The sequence below is a fragment of the Oreochromis aureus genome, linkage group 5 (genome assembly GCF_013358895.1).
Source record: "Oreochromis aureus strain Israel breed Guangdong linkage group 5, ZZ_aureus, whole genome shotgun sequence".
In the NCBI taxonomy this organism is placed as follows: Eukaryota; Metazoa; Chordata; class Actinopteri; order Cichliformes; family Cichlidae; genus Oreochromis; species Oreochromis aureus.
This window is the reverse complement of record NC_052946.1, coordinates 16922286-16946167: the sequence shown is the minus strand read 5'-3', so window position 1 is coordinate 16946167 and position 23882 is coordinate 16922286. Positions and strand designations below refer to the sequence as shown.

The 23882-nt window shown below is 42.3% G+C and overlaps 2 protein-coding genes across 4 annotated transcripts; one reads left to right on the top strand and one right to left on the bottom strand.

The window, feature by feature from the left end:
- The first annotated feature begins 1425 nt into the window (after nucleotides 1-1425).
- On the top strand, nucleotides 1426-5123 carry mmp19 (matrix metallopeptidase 19). Its single transcript, XM_031748014.2, has 9 exons — nucleotides 1426-1854; nucleotides 2041-2126; nucleotides 2283-2413; nucleotides 2899-3111; nucleotides 3199-3444; nucleotides 3613-3738; nucleotides 3922-4086; nucleotides 4181-4308; nucleotides 4409-5123. The coding sequence occupies exons 1-9, from the start codon at nucleotides 1747-1749 to the stop codon at nucleotides 4637-4639; spliced, it is 1434 nt and encodes a 477-aa protein (XP_031603874.1). The 5' UTR covers nucleotides 1426-1746; the 3' UTR covers nucleotides 4640-5123.
- A 295-nt stretch (nucleotides 5124-5418) lies between these two features.
- On the bottom strand, nucleotides 5419-18545 carry LOC116326648 (transmembrane protein 198-like). 3 transcript variants are annotated; one of them, XM_031748012.2, is made up of 5 exons: nucleotides 17947-18545; nucleotides 7860-8108; nucleotides 7106-7681; nucleotides 6635-6783; nucleotides 5419-6519 (listed from the first exon to the last, which is right to left on the bottom strand). In XM_031748012.2, exons 2-5 carry the CDS (start codon nucleotides 8005-8007, stop codon nucleotides 6370-6372), a joined length of 1023 nt encoding a protein of 340 aa, XP_031603872.2. In that variant the 5' UTR covers nucleotides 8008-8108; nucleotides 17947-18545; the 3' UTR covers nucleotides 5419-6369. The 3 variants fall into 3 exon arrangements, with proteins under 3 accessions (XP_031603872.2, XP_031603873.2, XP_039468479.1); XM_031748013.2 differs by having other exon boundaries at nucleotides 6706-6783; XM_039612545.1 differs by lacking the exon at nucleotides 17947-18545 and adding an exon at nucleotides 12064-12358.
- Nucleotides 18546-23882: the final 5337 nt, after the last annotated feature.

Genomic DNA, 23882 nt, shown 5'->3' with positions numbered 1-23882 from the left:
AGATAATGTCAGCCTTCCATCATCTGCAGTTTTTTTCATTAGATGCCAAAGCAGGGTTGAATGAAATCAGAAAATCTCCAAAATGAGCTAAGCTCATCAAAAGGTATGACTCTGCTGCTCACGTGAGTGGAAACAAGAAAGAATAAAATTTTGGCTGACTATGCCAAATGCCAAATTATTCTCTCATGCTAGAAATAGTAACATGATTTTTGTTTAGATCTGATCAGTGCTAATAGCTCACTTTAACATGCAACATAGCCACTGTCTAACTGAAGCATCCCATCTTCTTTTAACAACAGCCTGTAAATAATCTGAGGAGACCGGCTTCTGGACTTTAGGGAGAGAAATGTTGTCCCATTCACACGTCTGATATGAAGCTGCTCAACAGTTCTGAGTCTTCTTGGTCATAGTTTTCATTTCATGGTGCTCCAGATGTTTGCAGTTGATGAAAGGTTTGCACTGCAGGCAGGCCAGCACCCAGACTCTTCTATTATGAAGCCATGCTGTTTTAATAGTTATGCAGTGTGTTGTTTAGCATTATCTTCCTGAAAAAGGCATTATATGAAGAAATGAGCATATGTTGCTCTAAATCCTGTACATAGCTTTCAGCATTGACGGTGCCTTTGCAGATTTCCAGATGTAATCTGTCAATTCCAAAGGAACTAACTTTATACCATCAGAGATGTAGGTTTTTGATGGAGGTCAAAGGCCTTGTTATCAGCTAGACAGTCCCTCTTTTTTGAGACGTGTTTCTGGCATCAAATTAAAAATGAGCTCATGTTTTTCTTGAAATCATAAATGTCTTATTTTAACCATTTGATTTGTTTTCTAAGTTCTATTGTAGGTAAAACATGGGTTTACGAGATTTCCAAATCATCGCAATATGTTTTTATTTACATTTTATACACAATCTCAAGTTCTGTAGTTTGAAGTGGAGTTGTACAAAAAAACAAAAAGATACACATACAGCAAAAGAAATCGAAACCAAAGGCAAAACTAAACACGAGAGGAAAAGATTTCAGATTTTATGGTTAATCATGGGTCTTATATAGCACTTTTCTGCCATACCTAAACACTCAGAGCGTTTTATTGTATATTTATTCTTATTTGTGAAATTAAAGACAATAAGGAGAATCACAAAACAACATTTTTTTTTAAAAAAAGAACAAAAAAAAAGAAAAGAAAATGTAGGTCCACTAAAAAAGTGTTCCACCAATGGAAATACAAAAGCTTTTAACTGTTCGTGTATTAAAGATATCTGTCCCAGGTAATACAGGTGTGGGGGTGACAGGAATGTGAAAACAGAGGGCAGGGCAAATCCTGTGGTTTAGACCCATACCCGAACTCCAGTCATCTGTTAAGGAATGAACAACTCTGATGTGATCCCGGATAGTGATATATCGGTGTTGTTGTGTTCAGGAAGAGGGCCCTCTCTCCACTTGTTCATAAAAAGACCAAACTAAAGCCACACTACTGTAACATTTACTAAATGTGTAGAGCATGCAGGCGGGGGGGCTTTCGGTCTTTCCTGACAGCTGTACAATTTAACAGCAGACATGTTGATAGTAGGTCAACTGGCTGCTCTTGTAATCCTCATTCTTCAGAGGTGGATCATCACAGCCGCGGGGCTGACTCATGCGCCGGACGAGTTAAAAACCGCTGGAGCGCCAAGAGAACAAAGAGTCTGCTGTGGGACTCCGCTGAGCACGTCTCCGGAGCACCAGCTGTGGAAATCTGAATCTCAGGATGATTATGGAGCACAAAGGACTGCTGCTGGCGCTGCTGCTGCCGGTGTTCAGCCTCAAAGGAGTATTTTGCGCAGTGGTACCATGGACGGAGTTCAGTGAAGCAACGGTAAGATGGCAGGTTGTTTTGTGACTTGTTTGAAAACTTCCCTAAAAGCAGACCTTTTTACTTTATTTAATCAGTGAGTCCTTATGATGTGTTTATAGATGTGTCTTTATTTTCCTGCCAAATGAGTTGGTTTATCGTGGTCTTATACGCACATGACAGCTTTGTTGTTTTCTCACACATGCACAGGCCTATTTGAGGCAGTACGGCTACCTGAATGAGCCCACCGACACACTGGACCCTCGTTACCTGGAGGAGGTCATTGAAGCCCTCAGGTAAAGTAGATTATTGCTATTTCTACAGAAAACACGCTTCCAGTAACATCTGCTGTTAGATCAGGATCCGTTAGAGCGATACTCCCTACACAGGATGTGGGGAGTGTCTGTTTTTTTCATTACTTTGCAGATATTTGATTTCCTTGTATTCATCAGGGTCTTCCAGAGAGTGAATGATCTGCCACCTACTGGAGAGTTAGATGAAGCCACACTGGAAGTGATGAACCAGCCCCGCTGTGGTTTGGAGGATCCTTTCAACAAGAAATTTCACAAGTACAGAGTGATGGGTGAGAAGCAAATTGTGTACATCGGTGGTTTTAACATTTACTTGGGACTGTTACACAAAATACCCAGCCAGTGTCACAATTTCCTCATTATTTTGGTTTGTTTAGTTTTTCAGTTTCATAAAACCACGAGCAGCGATACGTCAGTGTTTCTAGTATGCTGAGGCTTTAAAGTTAAGACTATATGTATATTACACAAGACAAGCTGTCATGATTGGATATAGTATGATTTAGTACTCATTTGTTAACTTGTTACAGCTGCAGTTTAGCATTAAAAAGCTGGATCTTTAAAGGCAACAGCTATGACGTTAGTTTAAACACACTCCTGAAACAGGCTTTTCCATGCAATTTCAAATTCATCCACTCTGCTTCTCGAGGAGCTGACAAAATGCGTTTTCAACCACCCAACTCTCCACGCATAAAGTACATAAAATCTTGATTTCGGTTTCATTATGATGACTTAGAAACAAAATGTTCTTCTCTTTTAGCCCGCTGGAGGAAAAGGAGCTTAACCTATCGCATCTACAACTACACTCCTGACATGATCAAGTCAGATGTCAGGAACGCCATCCGTTCTGCCTTCAAGTACTGGAGCGATGTGGCGGCTTTGACCTTTAGAGAGGTCAATTATGGCAGAGCCGACATAAAGATCTCCTTCCACAAGAAAGATGGATTCTGCTCTGTCCCATTCGATGGCCGTGGTAAGTCTTGTTTGTAAATGCATGTGTCACTAGGTCGTCTGTGACTGGGTTGCTGGGAATGTTACTGTTTATTTGCTCTGGGTGCAGGTCGTGTACTGGCCCATGCTGAGTCACCAGAATCGGGTATTGTCCACTTTGATGAGGATGAGTTCTGGACTGAGGGAACATATTATGGCACTAATCTGCGTATTGTAGCTGCTCATGAAATTGGCCATGCTCTCGGCCTGGGTCACTCTCAGTTCAGAAGCGCTCTGATGGCACCAGTCTACTCTGGTTACCGTGTCAACTTCAGGCTGCACTCAGATGACGTGAATGGCATCCAGGCACTATATGGTGAGTGTATCGAGGGCGTCCTACAACATGATTGGTGCTGTTACTGGACCTGGGCTGTCGATGCTGCACAAATACAACATTTGTCAGTTTAAGGGTGATGATTCTGGGTTCTGATTGCATATAAGAAAACATGCAATCATCCTAAAATGTTTAAGTTCTCTGCTTAAGGCAAACGGATCACAAGCACGTTAGCCAGTCCCACAATTCCAGACAATCTGGTTCCCACAGTGAGCAGCCAGGGGACTGAGAACATCCCTGATCCCTGCACAGCAACACTGGATGCCATTATGCTGGGTAAGTTATCGATCAGTGTTTGTTAGACCAGCTAACTTTACATTAGGCCATCAAACATGAAATTAGTTTAAAGAATGAAACTGCAAGATATAAGATTTAAAAGGCACCAAGAGTTAAAAAGGTTTAGAGATCTCGTTATTCAGATCATTTCTCATGAATGGCTGTTATTATTTGTTCAATCAGGTCCCTGGAAGAAAACCTATGCTTTTAGTGGCGATTATGTGTGGACTATCTCTGACCTGGGACACAACACACCTATAAGAATTGACAGACTGTGGGGAGGCCTCCCAGGAAACCTAAATGCTGCTGTGTACTCTCAGCGAACCAACAAGACATATTTCTTAAAAGGTAATTTTAGTCCGGTCAAGCTACACTTCAGTTACCCACCGCTCTCCGGCTTGGAATAGTCAGCATAAAAGGTCTGTTCTCTTTCTGGTCACAGGCAATAAAGTGTGGAGGTATACCAGTTTTGTTCTGGACTACGGCTACCCCAAAGAGCTGAAAAGGATTCCCCCTAATATCGATGCAGCCCTGTATCTGGAGAAGAACAAAAAGCTTGTCTTCATTAAGGTAGCTACGAAGAGAAGCACTTAAACATACAACTACATCCACACCTTCTATTCCTCAATAAGCCTCATTTGTTTTTTTTAATTTCCATCACCCTGCGTAGGGATCAGAGCACTGGCAATGGGATGAGCTGAAATACAACGACCTAAATTTCTACCCCAAGCCGCTCAGCATGATCTTCACTGGAGTGCCACCCGCTCCTGATGCAGCCTTCACCTGGACCAATGGCAAGATATACATATTCAAGGGAGACGACTACTGGCGAGTGAACGAGCAGCTGAAAGCAGAGAGAGGCTATCCACTGAGCAAGAAGGAACGCTGGATGCGATGCTAGTGCTCCACCATCAGGGGGCAGCAGGTACCAAGAGGTGTGAAGCACAGGGCATTTACGAACCACCCTAACCTCAAAAGCAGCAATTCATTGTAAATAATCACTGACCACATTAATGGAAAAGCTAGTGTGGGAACCTGTACCCTCTACAGCAGGCTTGTGTTTGTGTGTCTCTGAATGCAGGATTGTGCAAACTTTTGTTTTATATGATCCTTGAGAAAAATCAAAGCTGTTTTGTTTTTTGTTTTTCCATTTTACATGTGTGTTGGATTATGTGTCATTATACACTCAGTAAGACGTAATACGATGACGGGAACGTGCACTTTCGGGTCAGTTTTGTTTCATGGACTTCATTGCGTTCAATGAGTAACACTGGTCTGCGAGAAAAGCACGCGACACTCACTCGTTCCCTCGTTTAAAGTGAAAATGTATCATTTTCTACGAATAAACAAGACGTAACATCAACAATAAAACTGCGTCTCGGATTGCTCACAACATCTTCACAACAGTTGCTCACACTGCCACATTGAAAGGACAGAAAAAAAAATATTTACTGTGATGAAAGGGTGGTCTGTCTCACATTGTGTCTGCAAAGAGAAAAAAACAGAAAACTGTGCGAGCGCCATGGCAACTCCAACCAATTGCAGAGTAGGAAATCCTCCCCATGACCTCTTTATTGCCTATGAGAAATCTGGTGAGTAATGCCGGCAGTGTTGCTAAGAGCCCGGAGAGACAAACAGTCTCAGTAACTCCCCCCGACTCAACAGATGACTAAAAACTGCTTACTATTAAACAAATTTATTAATCTTTGACATTTCTATCAACAGGTATTTACAGATTCAGGCAACACGTGTGTAGTCACTGCAAAAAAAGATCCCAACAACGTCTGGATAATTATTTAAAAATCTACAAATCAACAACAAACATGCTTTGTTTTTGTTTTGTTTTGTTTTTTCTCCTTTTTTACTTAGCGCTACTAAGGTACTTGAACATTATATAAATTAAATTGTAAAAAGTGGACTCGAAATCACCACCCATTTTATTCTGATGGGAGCTACATTGCAAAAACAGAAAGATGACAGAATTTGTTAGAGTGCTGCTAGAAGATCCCGCTAAGGGTTCCAGCAAAAGGCTTTTTTCCTCTCTCGCATCATTTAGTTTTCACTTCACTTTGTCTTACTCCACACAGCCAGGTCCTATAGTTCACTTTTTCATCATACTCCATCTGAAGAAATACACAAAATCAAATTTACTGTAATGACAAGACCCCCCCACAAAAAAAATCCTACGACCGGACGGGAAAAGGGTAAAACGGGTAATAACATGACATTTGATTGCGATGACTAACTTCTGAAGTACAGTACATGTAATGTCAAGCATTGCTTTGTGATGTTCACTATCAGAACAGAAACACATCTGTCTTCGAGGCTCATTGGGCTGTTATGTGCTCAGTGAAGAGTGGAAATGGTCGACCTCTATTTTTGTTCATGTCTGGGGTTTTTCTTGTGTTTCTCTGTGAAACAGAAGTTGCAGTGGTTTTAGCCTCATCCTCTTACGTTCTCCCGCAGCGCTGTGTTTTGCTGAACACCTGTGACCCACTGAGGAGAAAATCAGTTCAAGGGGGACAAACACCCCATGGATAGAAGAGCAGTTATTAACTTCTACTCTACATTAGGAAGACACAGTTGGAGAACCAGAGTGCATTAAGTAGTCCCTTCTTATGTTTGTGCTGCTCAGACCCTGACGACTGGCGTTGTGGCTGTGAGGGGCACCGTGGAACCAGTGTCGTAGTCTAAGTCGATCGTGGTGTGGTTGGCGGTGCCCAGGCTGCTAAGGGAAGTGCCGGTGCCCATCTGTCTGTCCCGCAGACTTTGCAGGTAGCTCTGAGGAGAGGAAGAAGACAAACAGAGAGATTAGCGAAGCGAACAAAGAGCTAGAAAAAAAGTCCAGCGTCTAACGTCTAATTGCTACTGCACGCGGCATGTTTGTCACACTGACCGGTGCCAGTAGATCCCCAGCGTAACGTTTCACTGGGGTGGGTTTACGGCGGTAAGTGCCTTCCTGCCCACCTGCCTGCTGTCGCTTCTTGGCGTCTTTCTCTCGGATCCGCATCAGCTGGACTCTCTTCTGTCTCCGACTGATGACAACTATGAGGTGAAGGGAAAGTAAGAGAGCAACTTTTATAAATTGTGAATCCTGATTGAAAAATGTGAGTCTATATTTATGAAAGTAATATAAGAAAAAGAATGTTAATTTTGTGAAAGTAAAAGTTTGCTATTTTCACTTCATGCAGGAAACCTAAGCTTGAAAAATTCCAGCAGTTCAAATTTAAATGATTTCACAAAAAAAGATGTGATTGCACGAATCTTCATCCCCAAACTTTGCTTTTATAGGGAGAGAAAACTTTGATGCTAAGTTTAAGCCTTAGCTTGATTTGATTCATCGGAGGAACGAAAGCGCCACGCTTACCCTCTGTGTGTGAGAAGCTGTTGTCCGTCAGTTTCCACTGGACCAGCACTCCTATGAGGCTGAGAGCAGGCCAGATGCCCAGAATGACCCAGCTGTACCAGCAGAGCGCCTGTCCGGGAGTGAGGCGCAGGCATTCATACACGTACATTCCCAAAACCAGCATCTCCACAAAGTAATCTGCACACACTGTCATGATAGCCGCCCCAAACACAGCGGTAGACAGCATGGTGAACATCTTCTGCCACTGCAGTGTCAGCACGGCAAACAGCATGCCCGATCCCAGAAGAGCGCCCAGCGGCACCCACAGTGTGGTAGGTGTGTAGAACTGCTGAGTGACCAGCAGGGCGGCGAGAGCCAGGAGGAAGCCGAGCAGCAGGCCCGTCATGAAGAGGCCGACGCTTCGCACGAGCATAGTGACGAGGCCGCACAGGAGGCCTATACCGAGGCCGATGCCCGCGCTTGCCTCGACGCTCAGCTGCGTGTCCAGCACGTGCTCCTTGTGGCACAGCAAGAAAATGATGACCGAGCCAAACATCAGGCCAGACAGGAACATGACAGCTTTGAAACACCGGTAACCTGGAGGAGGAGGGCACACAGGCGAGACGTATAGTGAAGAAATTAGAGAATGAAGAACTGGAAGGAAACTAAAAATGAAGTTAGACCAGAAGATAAGCACAGAACAAAAACAGCAGGCTGCACGTGCGCCTGCAGTCTCGTGTCGTTTCAAATTCTGTAAGCCAGCAGAGATCCTCACCAAAGAAGCAGTAGATGATTCCAAACAGGCAACACATGGAGCAGATGACGGTAGGGATGACATCATACTTCCTCTCTATCTCCAAACTACAGGCATCTGCCATGGCCGACCCTGCCCCCTCAGAGCTCAGTCCAGTGGGATCCGTCATTGTGTCGAACTTTGAGGCTCTGGGACAGGCTGAAAGTCAGGATAGGGAAGGCGGGGCCCGCTGTGGGCGTTATCTCAAGTCCATCAGAGCAGGTGTGGTGACTGCAAGAGAAGAGAAAAGTGCTGATAAAACAAGGAAACCTAAGAAAGGGTGACCATATCCTAGTCAGTAACGCTTTTTTTAATGCTGATTAACACGGAAAATAAAGTAATTCAAAAGTAGGGTGTTAAATCTTCGGCTCTGTATGTGCAACTCTCACTGCAACTCAATAAAACCCTAAATGCTGCAGTCAAACATCTCATTCACTCGCTACGCTCATATGCAAGCTCAGATCCTCCTGAAAAGGAATTTTTATATGTCAACAAACTCTGGTTTCATGGTAAAGGAATTATGTTTCTTCACCACTTTTTACCATCTCATGAAAACCACTCTTCTACACCCAATTTTTAAGCACTAACAGATTGTGTTTTTAATTTTCTCTCCCCTGAGTAATTCACCCCTTCCTTAAAAAAAAAAAAATCACCAATCGTTTCATGGAAAACAAAGGCACAGATTTATCTATGGGCTAAATTGGCCCCAAGTCTACTTTTGTAACTGCAGGCGACTGTTAATATTTCCCCACCACCTTCTGTTCTACTCTGTTATAATCTCTTTCAGAGGAAGGGCACCAACGAGCACTCTTAAAAGATTATATATGCTATTTAAGCTGGCAGGCCTGCAGATTGCCACAGAGGGCTGCAGTGGGGCTAAAGACTTATGGGTGGACTGCTCTTTCTGAGGCTGCTGGCAGGCCTCCTGTATGAGCTCACCGCAGCTGAGATCCGATTACAACTAACTCACGTTTCTACTTGAGACACTCAGGAACATTCGGTGCTGCCTTTTCTCCTTAATAACCAGCTTCTCTCTTTTTGTCCATCTTTACCTCACCGTGTTTCACATCGAAGTTCCCCCACCTTGCAGCTGTTTTCTCTTTAACTCTACACACTTCTTCTATCTGCTCCTCAGACAGAAGAATGACTAATTTGGATGTCTTGCCTAAGAATGACTTTACATGGAAAAAATGAACTGGCCACTGGAAATTTCTCTTTTCTTTTGCAGTCTCTCGCATGTTCTTCTGCCTGTTTTCCCCTCTCTGTTCTTCTTCTTTCTGTCACTGAAACTGCAAAGTCCCAATTCTGTGGTCACAGAAGAAAAACTACATGATCAGTGCCACTCTGCTGGGCTTCCCCTGCATTTCAAAACTGATCAATGACTTAAAGATATGCATATCTTACTTTTCTCATAATAAAAAACCTCATTCTCAGACTATAATGACTCCTATTTGTCAGTGTCTTCATTGGAACAGTAAACCAAAAGGAATAAGCTGTCGTGCAAATGGAAAGATTGCAAAAAAAAAAAAAGATGTTAAAAAAAAAGTAATGAAACCAAGCTGTAAGGGCTCTCTGTTGACTACAGCAGGACAAATAATAAAATGGAGAAAAAAAACGTTTCTAACAAGAATGACCGCTGTGGGCCAGATCTCTGTTTACAATCATGACTATAATCTTCACATCAGCCCTCGCCAGCTTACAATGAAGGCCCATACTCAGCTCTGGGACGCAGCTATGCACAGAGGTCCGGGCAGCATCGGTGGATGGGTGCAAATATGACAGCTGGTGGGTGGAAAGGGTAGTAGTGTCTTTCTTTGACATTTCTGCATTCTCTGTATGATTAAGGGTTAACGCTACCTCCTAAAATTCAGAGGAAGCACTAAATTTCGAGCAGATGTTCGTGTCAGTGTGTTGTGAAAGAGGTTTAGAAGGGAAAAAATCCCTTACTGTTAGAGGCTTTTGTTTACCTCTGGCTGGGGAAGTACTACGGTCTCCCTCCTCGTGTTACCAAAGGTGCGGTCATGTGAGAGAAGGGGAAAGTTTTGTTTATGCGTGACTCTCTTAAGGTGTCAAATGAATTTAAACGAACAAAGTTGGCTGATGCGCTTTATTTATGAGTAGAGCTGACTTTTAGTGTACACTCAGCTCAGTGTTAAACCCAGCTGGTTTGTGTCAAAGACTCTTTGCATTAACTGGTGTTATTATGACACCTGGTCACTGTGGATATGAAACAGCTGCTCTTTTAAAATTTTGTTCTTCTTTTTTTAACAGTTTTTACAAGTTTGATGTCTTTTTTCTATTCCAGGCATCGTTACTCCTTTAAATTAGTATAAGACTAAAGTCCTGGGTAGTTAACTGGCTCTAAACAACTACAGCAACACCAACCTGAATAATGTTTACCACAAAGATTTGTGGGCCGTTATTAAATATTTTTACTTTTATAGTAATTCCTGTCATTCCACATTAACAATACTCCACATTTACACTCACAGGCCGGACTCTGAATGAACGCTTTGTCGTCGTCTATTTAGGTTTAGTTAAACTGGAAGAAGACGTCGTCGGCGCTAACACGAAATAACATCCCAGGCCTCTTCCTTTCTCTCACATATCTGGTTACTGTTGGATCTCATATCTTAACTGCTAAGATAATGACTTAATTCACTCGCAAACTAGAGATCCGCTCATATTTCAGCAGGATTTTAACAGTAATCTGCCTCAGCTTCACACACATATACACCCATGTTTTACTCCCATGCCTCTGCCTCATGCTGCCTCCTCCCTTTTCGTCACAATGGTGTCTTATGTGTAGCAGCCTTGGGAGTCATTGCCGCTGTGGGAGAATAGAGCCATTATGGGGCAAAACAAAGACTCTGAGGCCCATGCTGTGACCTCTAGTGGCACTCGGAGGAAACCATGCGAATGAAAAACGAGACCACATAAAGATGGCTGAGCGCAGCAGCAAGGACGCTGCTACATCCCAAGTCGTTTGCTTTAAGTGGGGAGCCAAGTATTTGCCTTCAGACGGCTGGTAAGTGATGAAGGGCGGTCCTAAACTAGAAGACAGAGCTATCAGTCTTAACGCTTGAACTCCCTGGAGGCCCCCCCACCAAAAAAAAAAGCTTACAATGCAGAATTTTCAACAAGCAGCCTGGCAACAGAGTCATTAGAAGTCAACTAGACTTTGAGTCTACAGCTACACAGGCTGCACTTTGGCCTGGCAGCACTTTGAGTCAGAAGGTAGCATCACTGGTTTTTCCCCATGCAGCAAAGTATTGCACAAAGGTGAATGAATTCAATTCTGATGACTCAGTGGAAATTAAAGTGAAATTCGTTAGTTTTACAGCAGCTATTTGGGAAATTTTCAAAATGTGACACCCACATACCGGTAAGCTAATAATAGGCACAAACACACACACAGGACCACGAGCCTGGGGGAGCCTGGGTGTAGAGGGGGACAAAAATGGGCCTTTTTAAAAACATTTCTATAGCATTTAAATCACTAGAAAAGCCTGTTTTTAAATTTTCCTCATTTTATTTATATAAAGAAATAAAGCGGTCAAATAAAATTTTACCTTGCCTTCCTAGAATGCAAAAAAAATCAATTGTAACCTTAAATCTACATTTAAGGTCAAGTATAACACCTACCCAGCCCTTCCTCAGGGAGGGTCCACCAACAGACAAAGGAGAAACAGCAGGATTTTAGGACATTCGTGCCCATAGCATGAGCAGAATAAGAATGAGTGAGGACGAGCTATTTACTAGCCCCTCGCATGACAGGAAGAGCAAGCGGTGAATGGAAATTATTGCTGTGCTTACAAGGTGGAAAACGAGGGCTTTAAGCAACAGGTTAAGAAGCTCGACCCAAGGTGCGACGTCAGAGGTAGAAAACATTTTTCAGTTTAATCATGCGACTGTGGTGTGCAGCACTACAAGGTTAAGTTACTTTAGTTAGTGTTAAGTACATATTTTATACGTTTACTAACATTTTCTGGGGGGAAAAATACCCAAAGCTACTTCTGTGCTTACATTGGATATTCGCTGTATCACTGGATATAATGCTGCTGCAGCTGCTGCTGGCACCTTGTTTACATACTTTGAATTAGGCCATGTGTCATCAATGAAATTAACTCATTAGAAAACAAGGCCGGAAAATGCCCTTCATATAAGTATACTTATAAATGCTTACCATGTGTCTCAAACTGCCACTCAAAAATAGGCCCATGCATCTGTTGCTTCTTAGATAAAAGCTCTGCTGTGACAAATCGTCAGCTAATCCAAAGTGTTGCAGTGTGAGTACAATGAGGAATTAGCAACATGAATCAGATTTCTGTAGCTTCCCTTCATTAGTTTGCAATAAAGTCCACAATAGCTTTTAACCCTTTAAAGCACCTCAGAGTGCAGGTTTGTGGTTCCTACAGTTTTAAAAAGCAGAATGAAGTCTTACTGAGGCAGACAGTGTAGCTCCTTTTATGAACGGGCCTGAAACTTCCTGTTCTGATCACACTTACAGTTATTGCTCAATCAAGATCGCCTTAGTTTTTGCGAATTTAGTTTTTGCTGGAGAATCTCATATCATGAATGCCCTGAGCTTTTCCTCTCCCTGGCTCCATAAATTTCTGTGCCTCTGCTGCATGTCATTATGTCGTCCCTCCCATAATTTTAGCTTTTTCCTCTTTGTCTTCTCTCTCTGTTGTAGTCTCTATTGTATTTTCTTTAGTCTCTACTGTTTTGTCTTCATTGAGGTGGATCGGCCGCTCCCAAGTCTGCTTTTGCTGCAGATTTCTTCCAGCTGAAAACAGAAAATAGTTCCATTTCTCTTTGGGATATTGCACCATTGGAGGGTCTATACTTTACAACATAAAGTGCCCTGAAATTACTGTGAAATGCAGTGTGTACAGTTTAATAAGTCTTTTGCACTTCATTTCCCTCCCTTCTTTGTGTCCTGTCTACCTCTGCACTGTTAAAACACAATGAACAAGTAATAATTCAAATCCCTTCTACAAAGCTCACTGAGCTCACACTCAGTATCAGCTGCAGATGCGCTATTGGAATAACATGTTGTCCTTGGGTATCCTCCCCTTGAACACACCCAGCGGGGTGCTGTCCTGAACAGCGCAGATTTGAGTGCTCAGCTGCTGAGGAACAGACAAGGCTGACTAAAAGTTCCCCACATAGCTAATGCGGGTGTGTTTAATCAAGGGGGTGGGCGTGCGCGATCGCAGCCAAAGATTCTGGGAGCGTTTCTCTGACTTGACGGCCGGGGCCAGCTGAGAACTGAGAAACCTGCGGAGTTATGGCCTGGCCGTCTGACAACTTCACTTGGAAGACCCTACCAAGAATGCGAGATGCACTGGGGTCTCAACAGTTGTTGGTTTAAATTATGTCTCCTCAAGGTGAAGACCCGAACCAGCTGAAAGACTAACCGAGTCAAGAAAATAAAAATGGGAATAAAGCGAACTAATGTCACAGCTGGGGTCTTAAAATATGATAATATATATTGTGCTAAGCACAAAACTTATCAAAATAACATCTGCTTTAACTCTAAAGCAGACTGAGCAAGACTTCAAATGACCCACTGCTGAGCTTCCTGCCTCGTCGTAGCAGGAAACTGAGGACCACATGAGGAAGTGGAACATCAGGTTTCAGCAGGAACTGACCCCCTGTGTTTGTGACACGGACCAAAAACACTATCAAAGAGCTGGATTATCAACACACAAAGCTGAGGAAAAACAAGGCGGCTACCTGGAAGTCAAAAAACTAGCAGTGTCTTTAGAAACCATTTCACCTGAGAAATTTGACCATTAGGAAGTTGCAGGATAGGCACCCTTGTGATGCAGCATTAATAAGCTTGTAATCTGTCGGCTCACAGGCTAAGCTACACATAACACTTTCAATTATGTCATAATGCCCCAGCTTACGTGATTGTGGCTACTTTCAGAAGGGGTTTTTTTGCATAGCAGCTACTGCCATGTTTGTATGCTAAGAACTTACATAACAGACAAAGCACCACATGACAGCCAGTTTTCACTTTGACCAGACTTTGAGTCCCGCGGGCTTTGCATTTCTTCTTCATATGCATCCGTGTATGAAAATGTGCAGTAAGGAAACAGATTAGTAGCTGTCACAAACTCTTGGCTGTAGTCCTTTTATTTATTCATTCAGATTACTAAGTGCCAAAAAACTAAACACACAATACACACAGAGATTTATAAACTGAGCTATAAAACTAGGGGCAAGCTATGTGGTTCAAAACCTTTAAAAAGCAGCATTTTTTAAAGCTGTTGAGGCGTAGGTAACTCAGGTCTCCCAGTGTTTTTCACTCCATTGTACGTGAATTAACAACAACTTGTTTTTAACAACTTTCCATATATCAATCCATACTTTCAAGGGCTGTTTTAGGGCCACATGTGAACTACGACATCAACAGAAACCTAATTTTTCACTGCACAAATCTGACCTGCAACTCCCCCCACTTTAAAGATCTTCATGTATTCTCTCCCTCATTGTCCTGATCTATACCAAAGAGATACCTACACACACAGGGATCAGTACATCTGTCTATAAAGAAATGTCACAAATCTCAGTGCAATCGATGCCTTTAACCAAACAATTCAGAGGGGATAATAAACTGCCTTGTGACCACAGTCTCTTAAATGCTGAGTTTAAGTTAAACAATTTCTTCTATTTGCCTCCCAAAACTGACCCAGGTCAAAAAAACAACATTATTTTCCACAGTGGGGGGTCCCTGAATTAGGTCATTACCCTGAGTTATGGAAGTGCACATTGGGAGTATTTCCTTGTACTCTGCAAGACAATAAGAGAGCCACTAGTTGAATTTCTAATTCAGTCTAAAACATTCAGTCAAGTTTATATTTTCACTGCAAAATCATTTCCCCTGTAGTCCTGGGTCCCAATTACATCCACTTATGGCTCCTTTTTTATATGAGCAGCAATCTAACTTTTTTCCTGCTCTTTAATCTCTCCATCTCATGCTTGCCTGACTTTCGCCTCAATAAAATAGATCCTCAGACAGCTATTCATAAAGAGGCATGAAAAAAATCTGCAATACAATGAGCAGCCTTTTGAAGAGAGTCACATGTCAGTGGTGCATGAGTGTATACTGTACCTCAGAGAAAAGCTCAATAACGCAGTGAAAATATACTAACGTGTAATGTACATTCATCAGCTGTGCTGTGGTAAGTTAGCATTGTGAGTGCACCGTATGTGCTGTAAGGAGGGGCAGATTCACAAACGCTCTATTAACGTCTGTGGTGGGAGCAGCGTTTAGCAGGCCGTGTGGTGGAGTCTGATGTCCATATGTTAGCGCCAGCGTGGCAGTGTATGAGATAATATACGCGGCTGATGAACAATGACACGGAGGCCGGAGTCTAAATATAACCTCCAATCGTGAAACTTTGACAAAAGGCCACTCACTGAAATGTAAAGAAAGCCCAGTACAGAGGAGGAAGGGACGTCAGACCGTAACACAGCAGCGGTTCGGACCTCCAGTGCTGTGCCTATATACAGTACGTCTGCAGCACTTCCATTGCAGCTCTGTCATTTAGAGCAGGCCTTTAACCCTCTCTGTATAATTCCAGCCTGCAATAATTGTACCTCCTACAGCGCTGTCACAAGCCGAAAATATCACACGTCCTTCATTTTTTCCCCCCAACTCAGCACCAGCCTCATGTCACAGCTGTAGCACAAAGTACTTTAAATAGTTTTTGGATGTTAGAGAATTCAGTTTAATTCAATTCAAACTATATAGCTCCGAGTTACAATAATGGCTGCCTCAAGGCACTTTATATTAAAAGATAAGAGACCCTACGATAATACAGAGAAAACCCCAACCATCGAATGAGCACCTACGAGCAAGCACTTGAAGACTGTGGGAAAGAAAATCTCCTTTTTAACAGGAAGAAGAACCCCTTCAAAATTATGGTTTTTACTTCTTTAAAAGCTACATGTAACACTCAGTTTAGCGGCCTATCCGTACAAAGGACAATGGTTAGAGTGAAAGAAAATTGATGAAAACGTGATGAAATGCAGATTTTTTTTCTGCACTGTAACAAAGACACAGTATATACTGAGCCCTGGGTTGCCCCTCATTCATCGGAGTGTAAGTGTGTGTGTGTGTGAATGTTAGATAAGGTGCCTAGCCATAGAATAAAAAGCTTTTGAATGTGTATGTGAATGGGTGAAGGAGGCTTGTAGCTTCAAGTGCTCATTCTTTGCCCTCGTAAATATAAAGCAATAATTTTGAATAAAATCCAACTGAAATATATCAAATTAAGGGTTGATTTTCTCATATAATTAATCATTTAGGAAAACATGACCGATATAAACTAAATGTATACCAATCAGGTACATTTTAGTTGACCTGATTCCATTGCATTTGATGTTTTACGTTGTTGTTATGTAACACAATTGCATGGGAAAATTTACATGTTGTCAAATTATTTAAATCAGCATTTTGGCCAAAAAAATTTGTGTGCGTGTAAAGAAACTGCTATATAAGTACAGGTCCATTTAGCCCACATCTATTTAAATTGCACTCTGTATTTTTGCCTTACTTTAGTACTGAAGAAATACGCCTTTGCTGTAGTTTCCTAGCAGCTGAGAGAGTCACAGGTACAGAGTACTGGGGTCTAGGACAAGCATGTGGCCTGACACACTAACACATATGTCTTGAAAATTTCATAGGTGAACTTTTCTAAATAATCATCATCCAACAGCATTTTGGATGTACGAGTGTATTTGTGTTTCTTGTTGCTTAAATGTTACTTGTCAATGTGCTGTAAGACATTGCATTTGTACATTTAACTTAGATATTCCATCTTTAGCAAAAACATATCTCATATAGGTTTGAAACTGCAGATAAATAAAGAAGGGCAGCAAGTCAGTGCTTTAGTCAGAAGAATAAAAACCAGCCTGTGGTCACTTTGAGAGGAAAAAATGTAACAACACAGACTGTAACCCAGGTCCTACCGGGATGTCAAGTTAAAGATGTGCATACATTCACTCCAAAGAGTGTTTGACATTTTTCTGAAATGTCACCTTGTGTTTCGGTGATTTTAGATGAGCAAGCATATTTTACTAACATCAAAAAGACAAAAACTGAGACCCTTGCATCCACGCTGACATCTGCAGACTGACTTTCATCAGCCCCTGCTCTTCGCGCTTCCTTCTCCTCCTTCCCCAAAGCAGGGAAGGGCTTCCTCTCAGCCTGTTCAAAGGAGTTTTCAAAACCATCTGGTGCAGGCTGAAGGAGTAGGTCGTGTAGATGGCGGTGGGGGGGTGCACGGAGGGGCTGTAACTGCAGACTGTGGTCCCCCAGTAAAGACGGGACCTGAAGGTTGTCATCATATTGCCCAGAAAAACCAAGAGGCACTCCTACCCTGGATCACACAGCAGAACCACAGGGCAGGGCTCTTTGCACGCCATCCACAGGCATAAAAAGATGTAACTATATAGTTATCCTTGAATGCACGCTGGGTGGATACAAAAGAAGGTAGGGTGTTGTTACAAACCACCTGTGGCTCTCACATAAAACCCGGATTAAAAGCACAAATCAGCAGGGGTTGATCACTTCAACTAAGATCTTGACTTTTATTTCTCCCCACACACACAACTCTAGCACAACTAACATTGAGTTGTTAGCCTCCACTGATTAAAGCACATCACTGTGGGACTTTGGTCTAAGTGTCCGGTTCAGTGCGCACACAAAAAGCGTGCATTATCCCCGATCATTACGTCTTTGTGCCCAAAGGCTCCGGGATAAGTTGCATTACGTGCCTCAAGTTTAAAAAACTTTAAAAGAGGAGCAGCTGTAGAGCTTGGCATCGATCAGTCAGGATCTGGATTCAACTATAATCAGCCATCAATAGTTCTATCAGTGGAATATATGCGGCTATTGTCTCCATACGGCTGTTAACTGAACTCAGATATCCACTGACACACTTAACACCGCAGATGACATCCAGAGTAGGCTGGCATTGTGGACGACACACACACACACACACAAATAAATATGTTTTAAGTTAACCTAAAGTTAAAGTTACAAACTTACCGACGCGCCCGTGAGCTGCTGAAGCCTCAAACTTTTCTGTGACACTCGGCTCTGTCAGCCAGGAAAAGCAGCCAACCATTCAAAAACACAAAAGCAGCGGCGGTAGGATTCAAGGGAAAACCGGTTTTCTCTCCTTAGGCTCTTCCTTTTTTCTTCCCCTAACTCACAAGCTCCACTAACCCGACAGCAGCGGCTGCATGGTCTTGTCCCCCGTCCCTGCCTTGCCTTATGCAAATCTCTTTAAAAAAAAAAAAAAAAAAAAAAAAAAAAAAGAAAAGAAAAGAAAAGAAAGGCTCCGATTGCAGATGTGAGGACCTTCAGCTCGCTTCCATTCTCCGGGTAGAGCCTCGGTCACTCCGACCCAACTTTCAAACTAAAATGTTCAGTTTCCGTCCCAGTCCACCTCTCTGGAAAATCTTACCAGTCCTCCCTCTCTCACACACAAACACACACACACACACAGACACACACACACCTCCCCTCTCTTTTTCTTCACACTGAAATAAACGACACTTAAAAAAACAAAGGAGGGAAAAAGTTTTCCCTCTATCCCCCACCCTGAGCTAATCCCCTCTCTATCTACATCCAGCCTCGGCAGTTTGGCCGTTGAAAAGCGGGAGGGAGGGGGAAAGGGAGTGGGAGGGTAGTGGGGCCCAGCTGAACGTTTTACTGGCGGTACCTGAGGGGGGTTCATGTGAATGTAAGAGAGACAACAACGTACACACTGCATATAGATTACAGTGTAGTGGTTTTTAAAGGAGACGCTAAACGGCAGTTTATATTTAGACAACCTTTGCAAAGGGTCTATAAGTGACAAAGAATGTCTAATAAATCATTTACTATGGATTTATGGGGCATTTAAACCAACTAACTAAACCAACTTAAACCGAGGTTGTCAGGACTATTTGTTTGAATTAGTTACAATTACAGGGGCGTATCCAGGATTTTTTCTTAATGAGATGTCAGGGGGGGACCAAGAACAAGGCTAGGGGGAGGGGGTTATATTTAATCTGAAATAACCTCAGTTTGGGCAGCACAGTGGATGTTAGCACTGTCAGTGCACACTAGGTACTGAGTTCCAGTGCAGCCTGGGGCCCTTGTGACTTTGCATGTTCTGCCCATTTGTGGTAGAGGTGGGTGGAAAGATCCAAATGTCGATAGTGTCAGACTGATACTAGTGCTATAAGATCAATACTTGGTTTCTGTCCTCTAAGTTCAGCATGTAGCCCACTAAATGAAATGAAATGGGGTTTTTTTTTTAAATGAAAAATAACAAAATATACTTCTGTACCAAATGAAAAAACAGTTGTGTATAAAAAATATGTGGACAGCCATGTCTATTTTGTATAACCCACATTTAAATAGCAAAAGCTGACCCAAAGCCTGGAGCCCGTCTGAGTTTGCATGTTCTCCATGTGTCTGCATGAGTTCTCTTCAGGTACGCCGGCTTCTTTCCACAGTCCAAAGAAAAGTGTGGGATCAGGTTAACTGGTGATTCTACATTGCCTGTAGGTGTGAAAGTGTCAGTGTTTGTCTGCCTCTCTGTGTTAGGGCCCAATAATAATATCCTGGTCAAAAAACAATTCCAAGATTTCTCAGAATTAGAGGTCATTAGAGGTCATTAGAGGACTTTTTTTTTGTCTTTAAGACATTCCTCCAGTTTAACTAATTGGTGTGTCTCATCTAAATAGATAAAGCTGGGTGTAATCTGCATAGTTGTGTAATCTGAATTATGTTGTCTAAGGGAAGCATGTATAAAGTAAAAACTATTGGTCCCAGCACAGAACCCTGTGGAACTCCACATATCTAATATCTAATCACCTAATCTAGTGACAGCAACTCAGTGCATTTAGACATGTAGACATGGTTGGGATGACTGTGTCTACATGTTGAAGTTCAAAGTGAGCATCAGAATGATGAAGAAAGGTGATATAAGTCATTTTGAATCTGTCATGGTTGTTGATGATAGACGGGCTGGTCTGAGTGTTTCAGAAACTGCTGAACTACTGGGATTGTCCCACACAACCATCTCTAGGGTTTACAGAGAATGGTCTGAAGAGAAAAACCCCCAGTGAGCAGCAGTCTCTGGGTGAAAATGCCTTCTTGAGAAGTCAGAGGAGAATAGCCAGACTGCACCAAGCTGATAGGAAGGCAATAATAACTCAAACAACCACTTGTTATAACCAAGCAATGAGGAAGAGAATCCTGAATGCACAAGACATTGAACCTTGAAGCCGATGAGCTACAGCAGCAGAAGACCACACTGGGTGCCACTCCTAATAGCTAAAAACAGGAAACTGAAGCTACAATTCAGACAGGCTCATCAAAATGAGACAATAGAAGACTGGAAAAGGGTTCACTGGTCTGATGAGTGTTTGAGCTACTGTGACATGCTGTAAGCAACCAGCATGTCACAGTCCAATCAGACTGCTGATTTCTGCTGCAGCATTCAGATGGTCAGATCAGAATTAGATGAAAACAACATAAAAGCGTAGATTCATCCTGCCTTGTTACAATGGCTCTGACTGCTGATGGTGTGATGGTGAGTGGGATATTTTCTTGCCACACTTTAGGTCCCTTAGTACCAAACAAGCATTGTTTAAATATCACAGTCTATTGTTGCTGATGATATACATCCTTTTATCACCACAGTGTACCAGTGTACCCATCTTCTGATGGTTGCTTACAGCATGTCTCAGTAGCTCAAATCATCTCAAACACTTTTCTGTAACATGACAGTGAGTTCACTGTACTCAAATGGCCTCCAGATTTCAAGAGCACCTTTGGGATGTGGTGGAACTGGAGATTCACATCATGGATGAGCAGTTGAAAACCGGCAGCAACTGTGTGATGCTGTCATGTCAGTATGGCCCAAAATGTCAGAGGTGCTTCCAACACCTTGTTGAATTTATGCCACAAAGAAATAATGCAGTTCTGAAGACAACCCAGTGTTAGCAAAGTGACTGGTGAGTGTATATCTCTTTGGTATTACACCTGCTGCTGATTTGAATTTCTTATATATTTGCTGGAAAGCTTGATCTGTGGGAATGCATTTCATCAGCAATAAAATAAGTATAGATACTTTCAGCTGCTCCCTTATTTCCAGTGTGGTTGCCACAGCAGATGGATCCTCATGCTTGAGTTGGCACAGATTTGACACTGGATGTCCTTCCTGGAGGAACCCTCCCATTTATCCAGGCTTGGGACTGGCACTAGGAATACAATAGTTTGCGATCCACTGACGCTGAGTTTTGTATCTATTTCCAGCCTCGAAATGCAGACCTTTTGCATATAAGGTGAATGTGTTAACCATTAAAGCTTTACAAAAATGGTACGGAATACAAACTGCAATATTTGCATCCAAAATTTAGTAGAGTAAAAGCAGAAAGCATAACACAGAATAAATAAAATAAAATACAAGTACATTAAACCTGTACTTCAGTAAAGTAATCAAAAAAAATTACTTCGTTACAATCTGACTGGTTCTATCCATGCTCTAATCCAGTGGTTAGATTAATGGAACTGTAGTACAATGATATTGTTGGGAGGAGGGGCCCCACAGGGGCCAATCATATTGGGGAGGTATGCGATACTGCAAATTTCAATAACGATCCAATACCAATACCAGGAAGGTGCCCAAGGGCGAACGTCTGGTGGCCGGGCACAGCCCGAAAAAAGGACATGGGCCCATCCTCCCGCAGGCCCACCACCCGCAGGAGGCGCCGTAAGGATCTGGTGCATTGTGTGCCGGGCAGTGGCCAGGAGTGGAGGCCCTGGCTGACCGATCCCCGGCTACCAAGACTACAACCACTGTTACTGTTAATATTTATAGATACATATTCATTTGCTGGTTACCTTTGTTACTTAATTAACTTATTTGCAATAACTGAGAGGAGACTTTTCATAAATATCTCATCCTTTAAAAAGGGGAAAACATCGAAAAATATGACTAATACATATATATATGTGTCTCCAGTGAGGCCTGTCGAGCTCTGCGTGTTAAAACAGAGACAAGTGTTTAGATGTGTAGGTCAATTTGTTTACAGGCCAACTCATTGGTTTCTACTTTTGTGCTCACACAGGGAATGACTTGGGTACAGAGAGTAACAACTGGTGACACAGGACCTCGAGGATTGCGCTGGTACATTCAGGAATGAGCTGCAGCTGTGAGCGCTGCTTGTAGGAGCACTTTTTTTCTTTCACAGTCAGATGAGTTGGTTGTACATGAGTGTTGTTGAGCAATAGCCCCAGCCACGGCCCTATCGGTTGAAACCAACACCCACATGTGTTGTTTACCACTCTCTCAGTGTCCCCCATCCATCCACATTTGCGTATGGAAATCATTGTTGGATGTGCTCAGTCAAGCTTGAATCATGTATTGTAAATCATTGGCTGACAAACCTTGTGATATAATATTTAATTGGCACGTTTATTTGCGTAAGCCACGTCACTGCATTTCCAAGAACATAAATGTGTAGCCATAGTCAGATGAAGAAAAAGTAAACACGTAGAAGTGAGCGATTTAACCTCATTTTCTTGTGCTCTCGAGGAAGAACAGATGCCACCTCCAAACAGTTAAATTTCTAAAGAGTAGCATCCCTGTTCTGTTTTTTCCATTAGACATTTACATCCCTGAAAGTCACAATCTGATCACTGAATACACAAAAGTGTATGAACTACCAGACACACATAGAACTGATAACATCTTTGTGCATTTTCTTATCATGCTGTGGCATGAAGCTCAAATACACATGTATTCTGAGATAAATTGCAGTATGACAAAAATATCAGGAAGTTGTGGTGTTTTTTCCCCAGTCCTTACAACAGAATAGGCAGGTACATTTTCCAGAGAATTTACCCACAAACGCACAGCGCCCCAAGGCAATCTAAAGAAGGAGAATGACTAAGTGCCTTATGCAAGATGTATGATTTAATAGTTTTCATGGATTTGAAATTGAATGGGTGCTGTCAGTGGGTTCAGTTTTGTAAGGCATTAAATCTTTGAAGGACCTGTTTGTTGCTGAGCTGCTTTTAAAAATTCCAGCTTTTTTTTAAACTACAAAAAGTCCCGAGAAATACAGGAAATAAAAAGCTACAGTTTCACATCTGCTGAGAAAATGTGCCACAGTTACCTTGTGCCACAGTCACAACTAAACAACTGTTTCTTAAAGGAAACAGCTGAGTATAAACATACACACTTTAAAAATCAAATGTCCTTTAATTTTGTAATGAAAAGTCAACTTCCATTTGAGTTATCATTTTTTGACTTCTAAATATTTAATCTATTGGTCAGCACGATGCCTCATTCATGTAAGACGAATGCTTCTGGTCACAAATCCTGAGTCACTGCTAACAACTAAAGTGTCTGACCCTTAAATTCATGTAGACCATTCCACTGTTCACAGGAAGTGATGTACCTTTAACCTCTCACCTTTAAGGACTCCACCCACACATGCTTAACTCACAGCAGTGTCTGTAGATTGTCAGCTCTGCTTCTGGCTCTGTGGGATGGGGGCAGAGCAGATGCTGTGACAGGAAGTCACTAACGTGGTCCAGATGTGAGGACAAAGACCACCTCCAACCCAGCTGGAAAACGTGGACGACTAGAGGCGGCGACTGCAGACTAGATGCAAGATCCACACGTGGAAGGAAACCGAATCGCACATTTGTTCTTCGGATTTTTTTTTCGTTTTTCACAAGTATGACTGAACCTAAGAAGAATTTTTATTTTTTCCGGCTGTCTTGTACAACTCCGTAACTGTAAAGCCATTTTTTTTTTCAAAAACTGAAAGCTACATTTGAAAGCAATAAAGAGAAAAAAATGAGTCTGTGTTGCTATTCTATACTTAATTCTTGGTTAATAACATGTATACGCCCCCTAGTGGTGCAACAAAGGCCAAAGCACAACAAAAAAATCTGTCAGGGAGCCATTTTTG

What these genes read in the sequence shown, in the direction of transcription:
- mmp19 (XM_031748014.2), top strand. Translation starts at nt 1,747, where the DNA reads ATGATTATGGAGCACAAAGGACTGCTGCTGGCGCTGCTGCTGCCGGTG. An exon ending in GAGGTCATTGAAGCCCTCAG is followed by an intron (nt 2,127 to 2,282) that starts GTAAAGTAGATT and finishes TGTATTCATCAG; the next exon opens with GGTCTTCCAGAGAGTGAATG. An exon ending in TGTCCCATTCGATGGCCGTG is followed by an intron (nt 3,112 to 3,198) that starts GTAAGTCTTGTT and finishes CTCTGGGTGCAG; the next exon opens with GTCGTGTACTGGCCCATGCT.
- LOC116326648 (XM_031748012.2), bottom strand. Translation starts at nt 8,007, where the DNA reads ATGACGGATCCCACTGGACTGAGCTCTGAGGGGGCAGGGTCGGCCATG. An exon ending in CAGCTTCTCACACACAGAGG is followed by an intron (nt 6,784 to 7,105) that starts GTAAGCGTGGCG and finishes TTCACCTCATAG; the next exon opens with TTGTCATCAGTCGGAGACAG. An exon ending in CTGGGGATCTACTGGCACCG is followed by an intron (nt 6,520 to 6,634) that starts GTCAGTGTGACA and finishes TCCTCTCCTCAG; the next exon opens with AGCTACCTGCAAAGTCTGCG.